The 10,746-nt window shown below is 45.1% G+C and overlaps 2 protein-coding genes across 3 annotated transcripts in view; one reads left to right on the top strand and one right to left on the bottom strand.

Annotated features, from left to right (window-relative positions):
- vkorc1l1 (vitamin K epoxide reductase complex, subunit 1-like 1) overlaps positions 1-10,746 on the top strand; it is a 157,912-nt gene that overhangs the window by 55,122 nt on the left and 92,044 nt on the right. The gene's annotated exons all lie outside the window — the stretch shown is intronic.
- mtmr4 (myotubularin related protein 4) overlaps positions 2,513-10,746 on the bottom strand; it is a 40,288-nt gene continuing 32,054 nt past the window's right edge. For both annotated transcript variants that reach the window (XM_070982765.1, XM_070982764.1), the window contains 9 exons: positions 10,396-10,507; positions 9,715-9,910; positions 9,134-9,319; positions 8,679-8,849; positions 8,282-8,436; positions 6,638-8,108; positions 6,359-6,469; positions 6,101-6,189; positions 2,513-4,367 (listed from right to left, as the gene is read on the bottom strand). In XM_070982765.1, coding sequence (XP_070838866.1) covers positions 4,190-4,367; positions 6,101-6,189; positions 6,359-6,469; positions 6,638-8,108; positions 8,282-8,436; positions 8,679-8,849; positions 9,134-9,319; positions 9,715-9,910; positions 10,396-10,507 — 2,669 coding nt within the window. In that variant the 3' untranslated portion in view covers positions 2,513-4,189. The remainder of the gene's footprint in view (positions 4,368-6,100; positions 6,190-6,358; positions 6,470-6,637; positions 8,109-8,281; positions 8,437-8,678; positions 8,850-9,133; positions 9,320-9,714; positions 9,911-10,395; positions 10,508-10,746) is intronic.

Here is a 10,746-nt window from a genome sequence, read left to right as displayed (position 1 = left end):
TGTTTCTTTTCATTTAAGGTTAGAAACATCATTTTATTTCACACTGTCAGTCCATACGTTATGGTACTGACAGTATGGTATGGTATATTGATCATATTTTTTCCATATTCCTTGTTTATATTGTTTACATGGCTGTTTGCTATTTAATGTCTTTTTTACTGATGCCCTCTATTTTTTGCTATCCACTTAGCTGCTGTATAATTCTGGAAATTTCCCCTCTGTGGGACTAATAAAGGAACATCTTATCTCTTATGTATTTTGTGTCAGCTTGTTGCTTGTTCCACATCTTTCTTTATTGAAAAGAAAAGATCTAAAAAGATCTTTTCTTTATTTATTTTTTTTATATGTCTGGAAGTTAAAGTAGCACACTACAGAAACATTTCACTTAAAGGTGCCCCATTCAAAATTGTACTCAGTAAGTATAGAAGTATTAGAAAGAAAATGTATTGACAGTATCAAAATAAAAGTACTCGTGTTGCAAATTGGCCCCTGTCAGTGTGATTGTTTTAGTGCGCTGATGTATCAATATGCAATACTGTAGTTGATGAAGGTGGGGTTAATATAATAATGCATCATATTTTATAAACTGATCATATGTTTAAATCTGTCAGATAAATGTAGTTGAAGAAAAAATACAATATTTTAATAAAAAGGCATAAAAAAACACAAGTACAAGTACCTCAAAATTGTACATTACTAGAGTAATTGGACTTTCCAACAGTGCATCTTATACACGTGTTCCCAAAATACAGACTGACATATTTGGTGTTTCATAATAAGATTAAGGACCAAAATACATCTCAGGGTTTTGCAGATCAAAGAGACAGGGAGGTCTGCACACACACACACACACACACACACACACACACACACACACACACACACACACACACACACACACACACACACACACACACACACACACCTTCATCTGAGAAACGCACATCTAAAAGAGGATATCAGGTGAAATCTTTAAAAAGGTTTATTTTCCAGTCCAGTTCACTCTGTCCAGAAAAGCTGTCCAGTCAGTGCAAAGCTCTGCAAAAACCCTCAACATCTCTCTTCAACTTTTCTACAGAAAAGTTAGAGCTGTCACCTTTATTTTCTCTCACTGAGTGGAAACCTAGAATACCCTCATCCTGAATTATTGATCATGCTGAGTGAGTACAGTGAGGGACATTGGCACAAGTTCCTCCCAAAAAACATGAATTAGCTTGCGTTGCTATTCTCAAAGACTTCTGCCAGCAATCGGAAGTGGGCATGATGTGTGTGTGTGTGTATGTGATGTTGGGATGTTGGTGGTGGTGGGGCATGAAGGGAAAACTACAAATATTTTGTATAGCGAAACAATGTAAGTTTCACTTCCATGCTGTTCTCTGTTCCAAAATCAGCTGCATTTTCAACATTTGTTCGCAGAAAGGAAACGAGTATTGATTCATTTTGATACGAACTTTACTCATCTTTTACTGGAGAAAATGGAGAAATAAAGACAGCCACGGCTATGAAATTACGCAAAGATCTGATTTACTGAGAATGCTGGTCTTGATGCAGAGGCACTGCCTTGTATTTCACTTAATGAAAAAGCGCCATCTGGTGGACAAATGGAGGAAAAGCATTGGGTTTATTTCCATGACCGTGTTTCCCTCTGCTGGCAGAAATTTTCAGATCCTCAATTTAAAAGTCCCTCTTGACTTAAAAATGTGTTTTGCTTATTCTTCCTCTACTGGGATGTTTGAGCTTCACTGTGCAGGATGCCGTGTGTGCAGGTTGACATTAGAGGGCTGTTTTCACATTCATCTGCCGATGGAGGGAAGTTTCTCTGTGCGCCTTTAATCTGTGTTCAACACGATGGCACAACAAGGATTTTATTACACAACTTCAGAGGCCAGTTGCAACATCTAATATGCCACTTACACAACTGGTATGTGGGGCACTGAGGACAGAATTTACAGTGAATGAGGCTCTTACACCATGTCGTGGCAGGATCTTTAAGTAAAGTAATAAAACAACCATGTAAAAATACTCCATGACAGCACAGGTACATATTGTGCCACTTGTGTTTTATCATTAAACATTATATCACAGGATTATTGTCAGTAGTGCATTAACATGGAAGCTTGTCATGGTGGAGTTTGTTTTTATTACTTATGTACTGTCAGGTCACTGTTGGGATGCAGTTTTTGGAACAAGCTGTTCACTTCTTTATGATCTTTGTCACTTCTTTCACTCGCTGTCTTTATGGTCATTTTCTTAATCTGTGGAACAGCTGTAAAGGTTTTTTGTTGTTTTTTTTCTTTCAGCCACTTCACCTTTCAGCATTTACCAGTGTGTTTGATCTACTCTGAGTTATCAGCCTCATGAATATCCTGATTTACACTAAAGCCTTATCTCTTCAGTTTGGTCCTCATGATAAGAGCAAGTAATGAGTCAAATGTGACACCAGGAATCAACTCCCGACCCTCTGAATTCTTCTCCAGAGCAACATGTGAAGAAGCAAACGTGGAAACCGATCCATGATATAATCTTTTATTTTAACCCATGGGATTGAACTTTTACAGTGCATTTCTTTACAACAATTATTCATTAAGTGACAGGTTTTAGCCACCACTACGGATCAGATAACTATGTATGTTACATTTCTGAGTTCCTCTTAAAGATTTGACTTAATGAACACCGTGTGAAAAAAAAAATCCCAAATATTAGACAATGGATGACTGCACAGGATAACTAATTCAGTGACATCCAATCATCCGTTGAACTGATTAGCCTTGTTATCAAACTGAACCATCTGTTAATCTTTAGTTGTCTCAGTGTTATTAAGCAGCTAACTATCTGTACCATTAAAACATACAGAGAGGTGGCCAATTAGAAACCTGCTGCCATCCGTAAGAAAGAAAAAGGCTTTAAAAATAGACAAAACAAAATATGGCACTATTGTCTCAAGGAACAACCAGCAGACACAAACACATTTTTTTAAAGGAGATTGTGGCCAAACTCCCCGAAACAGAACGAGAAACTCCAAGCACTTTGTTCAGCCTTTTCCCGAGCATCTTCTCAGCCGGCTAACGATCCGAGGAGTCATCAGTCAGATAGACATCAAGCTTTACGTGGATACTCAGCCGTTCAATCCCAAACACCTCAGCAAAAACACCTCCCTCTGTCCCCTCGCAGAATACCCACATGACCTTCAAATGACGTTTTCTCACACCAGAGGGAGACGTTACAGCTATCTGCCGTCTTCCACCATTGTTGCGTTCTCTTCCTCTTAACAAATCAAGCACACGTCCCACAAAACAAACAAAACGCAGCATTGCACTGATCCATCCACACACGTCCCTCAGAACGTCTCATGTTGCAACGTGGCCATACTGGAGAAAAGCATTGATAAAGACAGAGCCACATTGACTGTGCATATACATCATTTTGAAAACACATTGCAGCAATGAACACATATACGACCCACCAAATGCACATGAACAGAAAGTCGATCCAGTTATCCATTACATATTACATTCAGGCTCCAAGAAAAAGATGCGATGACAAAGTAAACAGCAGATTTCTCCCTTTTGCTCAAGTTTGGTCTCAAATTCCCTCAAATACACAACAGCTAGTAGTGCACAAAATAAGAATACAAAATTAGACTTTTAAATACTGTAGCAGCAATTCTTTTCTTTTAAAGTTGAAAGCCTCCAGTAGTACAGGTAAAGGCTTTGGAGTCCCCAGCACGTGAAAGGATGAGCGATTGTCCTCTGAAGTACGAGACAGTGTCTGTCAGGAGGGTGCAGGTGCTTGGTACTAAAGGTGGGTGACTCTGCTGGGGCGGACAGGTTGGAGATGTGTCTCGGACAGGGCACCGCCAGAGGACTGGGCCACGTGGAGGCAGCTAGACGCTGCAGCGCTCCAGGTTGAAAATGTCTTTGGACAGAAGGGGTTTGTTCTGTCGGAAAACCTCCCCTGCAGACACTTCCATCTCAGACTTTCCCTTTCCGCTCCTCCACCTATCAGACAGTCTCACAGTGGATCTCCGTTTCCAAACCGAGCCTCCCAAAGAGCAACAATTCCTCCTCATCTTTCCCCCCTCCCCCGCAGCCAAAACCACAACGGGTTGGGGTTACAACGGGGCGCTCAGCTCATCAGTCCAAAACGAGCAGGACCGAGCCGAGGTGGGCCATGCTAAACGACGCTTCTCTCAGCTGGAGGCTGTGGCGATGGCCTTCTTGAGCTGCTGGCTGCGGATCTCGCGGGTGCGGGACTCCAGGAGCAGGTCGTGGCAGGTGTTGCAGACCAGCACGGGGTCATACAGCTGCTGGTCTGGGATGGGCAGCTTCAGATGACAACAGTCTTTACAGAACACATTGCCACAGTTCCTGATGACAGAGAGTTGACAGAAAGTTAGGAGAGTGCTTCATATAATGGCAGCTCTGTGTCCGCATACATTTTGTTCATCCCCTTTATTTTCAGAGCGGTTCTTTGTCTGTTACTATGACTTTCTTTCCAGTTTGGGACAACTGTTTCAGTTCTTTCAGTGGAGCATATAAATAATTCTCTGGCTAACCAAGAGCCTTTAATTCTGAAACCATGGGCTGAAATCAAAGCTTGCTTTATTGCCTTGAAAATACAAAGTGTGCCTTTGAATTGCAGTCTGCTACTTTGGCAGAATTGTGTTACAACAATAGAGCGCCAGGATAAAGGCTTTTTATACACACTGCTGTTCTAGTGGACATTTACATCTCATACTTTTGATAAGTGAAGACACGAATGAATGAATCCAATCTTGAAACAGCTATTTAGGAGAGAATACGCAGATATTGAGGACTAAAAGTTCAAGGCTTTGGAAAAGACAATCTGAAATATTTTTCTGTATTTCATATTGTTGTAAAATGACTCACTAAGTTTAGAAAATCTACATTTTCTAAACTTAGTGAATCGTGAAAAGAATCATAAAATGCAGCCTTTTGCATGGTGTTTTAACATCTCAATGCAGCGATGTAACGTCTGGCCAGTGGGTTTCAGCTAAAACATCTCAGTGCCCCCACATTAACACTCCACATGGAGCAAGTTCAACATAACCTGGCTTTCTTTGCATTAGCTGGCTTAACAAAACCTAATCAATTTTCTAATCAGCATTCTATTGGCTGCAATACCAGCAGTGTAAAACAGACTGAGCAGCAAATGAGCAAATCAAAGTGGTCTATTGTTTCTGTGCCATCACCTGTCACACTCCTCTGATCACAAGAGGAAATAATGAGCTGAAAAACAGTTTTTATGAGCTCTGAATGTTAACTGGTCAGCCATGAACCACAACCAATATCAAGACTATTCATACTTCTTCTGTATCTATCAACTTATGAAGATAATGTTGGCTGACTGGAGACATTTTTTTCTATTTAAAACAAACACAACGGGCGTTTCTCAATATGCGTTCTTCTCTGTACTTGTGTTCTCGTGTACTTGAGAAACGTCATCACTCTGAGTCCATCTCGACAAGTACACTCAAATGCCCGGATGTGTTCTTGCCCCTCCCACTTTATCGAGTATGCATCGGATGGTGACTTGTGCGGACTTGAGGCAACCACGTATCCCAGAATGCATTTCGTAGCAACAATGCCGGAGGAGAGGACTCACAACTATAAGTTACAAGTTTCGAAATACTGCTGTTTTAGTAGTACAGAATGTGGTTTTAAGATTATTTTATGTGAGAAAGTGGATGTTAAAACTTAAAATCTGTGGTCGATTCATCACGATAGCGCGTAGCTTAAAATTTGCTCCAAAGTTTTCGTCATCAAGTACGCTGCCGTCCCAATTGCAGAATAACGGTCCTGCGTCCTCCCGTCCTGGAGAGACTGTACTCCCAAGTCGAACTTGCTAAATCCGAACTGCCAAGTTCGTAAGTCCGAACTTGGCGTACTTGGTATTGAGAAACGGCCAACATTTTTAAAGAGGAGTAAGTTAATCACATCTCAGAGTCTCCTGTGGAAAGGTATTGATTGGAGGTGTTTTTTAATGTTTGACACCCATGTTGTTTCTCTTCTACCTTTTCATGTGTGAGTAAATGTGCTCTTGTGTTAATTAAGGTAAGAAAACCACAGTGAAGCCCCACCTGCAGTGGTGACGTCTCTTGGCTATCCAGAACTCACAGTCACAGTTGAAACAATGGGAGGCCATGTGGTCGGGCACCCACCTCGTGACCTACACACACACACACACACACACACACACACACACACACAGACATCTATATCAGAACAGTGTGTTGGAATTAGAAGTGCTCCTAGCCATACAGGTGAAGGGGAGGGAGGAAGGTGAGGAAGTGGAGACAGGAGCTATATTAGACGATGAAGGACTAAAGGATGCCGACCTCTGTGTCCTTGCGCTCCACTCGATCCCAGCTGCCCTCAGACAGACGGTCCTCACTGTGGGTCGACAGAGAATCCTCCTCGTTGCTGTTGTCTGACTCACGAAGACACGTCTGAAAACAGAGGGAAAGGGGCAAGATCAGGAGACTGGCAGGAAGGAGAGAAGAGAGAACACTTCCTGAGGATAATCAAAAGTAAATATTTACAAACACTGCAGCCAGAAAAGAGCTTATAGCATTGGGCTGTCTGCCATTCATGTCATCACTGGAAAAGCGACTCACAATGTCATCCTCGTAGTCGATGTCTGGCTCTGAGGGAGGGGTGCTGTACTGTTTACTCTCCAGCCTCATCTGCAGCTGTCGCACCTGCTGCCTCAGCACCTCCACCTCCTGCTTGTAGCCTGCCTCGATCTGCCGCAGTCTCTGCTGCACGGCGTCCATGGGCACCGGCAGCCCGTCGTCATCGAGGTAAGCTGGGGCCTGGGGTGGGGGAGGGGAGCTGGAAGCAGAGGGCGAGGAGTACGATACTGGCAGGAGCTGATGGCCTGCCAGGGAGTAGCTGTTGAGGGCAGCGGCAGCAGGCCCATACAGGCCGGCGTAGCCTGCGCTCCTGGCAGCAGACAGCCAGCCAGGCTGCAGAGGGCTGCTGGGACAACAAAGAGCCTCTCTGCGGCAGCACTGGGATCCATTGGCCATGGCAAAGCCTTGGGAGCGGAGCAGCTTACTGGCAAGCCGACGGCTCTGGTAGGTGTTGGGCTGCAAGGCCCGGCTGACGCCAGAATGGCTGGCACTGCTGCAGGCGGACTGGACCAGACCCTGGACACTCTCCCAGTGGGAGCCGAGCAGGGACAGGTCTGAGAGCTGGCTTTGGGAGATCACATGGCGAACTGCTACCTGAGTGCAGTCTACAGGAGCTGCTGCAACTGTTAACACACGCTCTCTTCCTTTCACTACTTCTGTCCTCATGTCCTCTTTCTCCCGCTGGGGTTGAACCTGGGGCTGTGACTCAGGCTGCTCCTCATCAGTAAAATGATTCTGGGTAAGATCCTGGTTCACTGTGGGAGGCAGGGCGGGGGGAGGTTCCCCCTCACCTGTGAGAGTCTCAGTAGAGTCCTCCATGGGAACAAGAGGGGGTAGCTGCTTCAGAGCCTGTAGGCCTGCAGGTTCTGGGAGGCCTTTTATTTGGCCCTCAATGTGGCCGTTCAGCAGCGAGGTGGGGGTGGTGGCTGTCGGCTGTGTGCCATTGCAGGGGAGAGGTAAGCACGGCTCTGATTTGTGAGTGGGTGATGTGGCGCTCTCAGCAGTCCTACAGGGGCTCTCAGCCTCCAGCGGAGGTGGTGGGAGAGGAGGGTTAGTGATCTGAGGCAAAGCCTGTTTGAGAACTGGAGCGGGGAAGGGAGTGTGAGTGAGTGCAGCATCTTTACTGAGAGGGACAGGGGGAAGGGGTGGAGAGGGCAGGGGCTGTGTGGTGAGACAGGGCTCCTCTAGTGGGTCTTCACAACCCTCTGCACCTGGGCCATCCTCTGGGGTCTTGGCATGTAGAGGTTCCCCCTCACTGCTTTCCAGTCCAGTGTCAGGTATGACCTCATCACAGATATCTGCAGAGGTTTCTTCTGTGGCTGATGGGGGCTCCAGGGCAGAGCGACCCTCCTGGCAGTGCTTATTGAGATTGGGGTCGCTGGATGTACGTGTCAGGGGCACCCCGTTCTCAAAAGCTGACAGCAAGTTGTCCATGGAGCGGGTTTTGGGAAGTCTGGAATCAGAAATACATAAGGATTATTTTTTTACACATGCTCAATGACGCAATTCTCTGTTTGGGACACTAGAGGGCAGCCTGACTCTCTGTAACATGTTCCTGGAACATGGGCCAAGAACAGTCAGTACAGATACTGAGCAACAGATCAGATTTACATCAAACAAACACACCTGTCCAGAGAACGGGAGGTGAGTTCGTCTCCTGCGACACTCGGGGGGAGGTAGAGCTCCATAGCGTCATCCACAGCGGTGCAAGGGGAGGAGGTGGGTAGGTAGACAGCTGTCCACAGCTGTAATGCCCGTGTGTGACAGACTGGCTGCAGCACCTGGCAGACAAACATTGTGACGAGGACAATCCTGGAAGGTCAATATTCAGTAATGACAGTGTCTATCACTCTAGCTTAGGGATGAAAGTGAAAACAAGTCACCTTCTCCTCACAAGCTAATAGGCTCAGTAGCAGTTGTTACTGTATTTAACTGGTGGTTCAGCTACAAAGAAAGCATGAATAATAGCATCATAGTAAAAGCATAATAACAGTGTGAAGACACTGTAAAAAGTGGGAAGTACCATATCATGACTGGGGATGTAGAGGAAGTTCTGGAAGTTCTTGTTTCCGCTGCGAAGCAGGGACCAGACAGAGCAGGTGCGCTTGTAGATGTTCCTTGCCTCACGCTCACGAGCGTTGTTACACAGGAAGGTGCCATAAAGACACGAGTATGTATGCTGCACCAACTTGACCTGGACACATGAGAAGGATGGAACATGAAGTCAGGCTTTCATAATGGCAGTGATTTAAATCCTTTATAGATTGACAGTGCTCTGCCAATTCAATGTAACAGCAGACTGACCATTCATAAAATAAAAGCTAACTTTTTGATATGTGCTGTCACTGAAGACAGTTTCATGTAATGCCTAACAACATGTCACTGACTCTGAGGATTACTGGTGAAACAGTATGAAAAAAGTAAACAGTCATTATTAGAAAGGCAGAGAGAAGTAAGGAGTGCTTTACGACCACCCACCAGGAAGGCCTCGTTGAACTCAAACAGACAGGGGAACTGTTTGAGCAGCTGGTGAACGCAGTCCAGCCACTGCAGGAAGACGGGACACTGCTCACTCACATCGTCAGCATTCTCCTGGTGGCCACAGCGGTCCCCAAACTTATGACCATAGTCCAGCCAATCAGTCTCTACAAGCACCTGGAAACCCTGCGGACGACACAGTAGTCAGCACTGAAGCCAAAACTAAAAGAGAACTCAATCGACTACATTAATTTAGCATTGCACATATTGCCCATTCAGGTCTGGTAAACTCTCACTTCTTTCTATTCAAATCTATTCTTCAGATTTTTTTCATTTACAAACTTGTACTCACCAACCGATGCCAACTCAAGTGACATCACTTGAGGCAATTAACCAGATTTCACGCAGCTCTCTCCGCATCTACAGAGCCCTTTATGTAAATTTTTTCACAAATGCAGTAGTACTTCCCAGTACCTGTAAATCCACTTTAATATGTAAAATCTGTTCCCTTCATACTAAATAAGTATTTCTAAAATCCAACAACATTGAACACTCTGTGGCCAAGCCATGCAAACTCTCACCTCTAATGTCCTGTAGTAGGGGTCGAGCAGGATCTTGGCGAGGGCTACAATCTGGGGCGTGCGGTCCCACCCGTCCGAACAGTGCACTAGAACAGGACGGCCGTCCCTCTCCACCGCTGAACACACCAGAGTGGCTGCCTTTAGCATGACAGACAGGTGCTGCAGCCAACGGGTGCTCTCGAGTGCTGAAAGCCAGCTGGAAACAGCAGAGGGGACTGATCAGATAGGTACAAATCTAAAGAGAACCTGTCCCAACTAAAGAAATGATCTGGAGCCTAGATGCTGATAAGAGGAGGAAGCCTCTGACCTATATCTCTGGAGGCTCCCCTACGTCATATCAGAATAACAACAAGCCTTAAAATAATCTGGTGTGACACCACAGCAGCTGGGTTATCAAACTATGTACTCCACATACAGCCACACATGTGGTACACACATAGTCACACATGTAAACACAAAAGTGAAACACACAGCTGGTAATAACACGCTGATGTAAACTCTGGAACAAATGGAAACACAGCTGGCCAGCCCAGCAGGAATGGGACTAGACTGTGGCAGCGTTCCCATCTCTGTGTGGTGTTGCCTTACTTTGAGGTGAAGCCACTAAAAGAGGGGGAGGGAGAGGGAGGCACAAATGAACGCCGAGCTGCACAGAGAGAAAGGTCAAACAGATCAACTTACTTTCCTGGATCTGGGATCTGGCTGCACACGGTCCTCAGAGCCTGGAAGCTGTTCCGGATGGCATGGATGTTGGCCATTCCCATGAACATCACCTCACAGTTGGGGTAGTACTCTAAACACAAACACCAACAACTCTGATGAAGGTCATAAGAAATAAACAACGCAACAAAAGCAGGAGACTAATTTGATATTTGAGTTTTAATTAGGCTGACCTCTACAAGACAAGTGGTTCAATGGCATTCAATGCCTACCCGTGCCACACACCTTGGATGGCAGAAAATTAAGAACTGAATGTATTTTGGAGACCTACAGTTGTATTCTCTTTACCACTGCCATAACAGAACCCAGTAA

The sequence above is a fragment of the Chaetodon trifascialis genome, chromosome 16 (assembly GCF_039877785.1).
Source record: "Chaetodon trifascialis isolate fChaTrf1 chromosome 16, fChaTrf1.hap1, whole genome shotgun sequence".
NCBI lineage: Eukaryota > Metazoa > Chordata > Actinopteri > Chaetodontiformes > Chaetodontidae > Chaetodon > Chaetodon trifascialis.
This window is presented reverse-complemented; position numbering and strand designations above follow the sequence as displayed.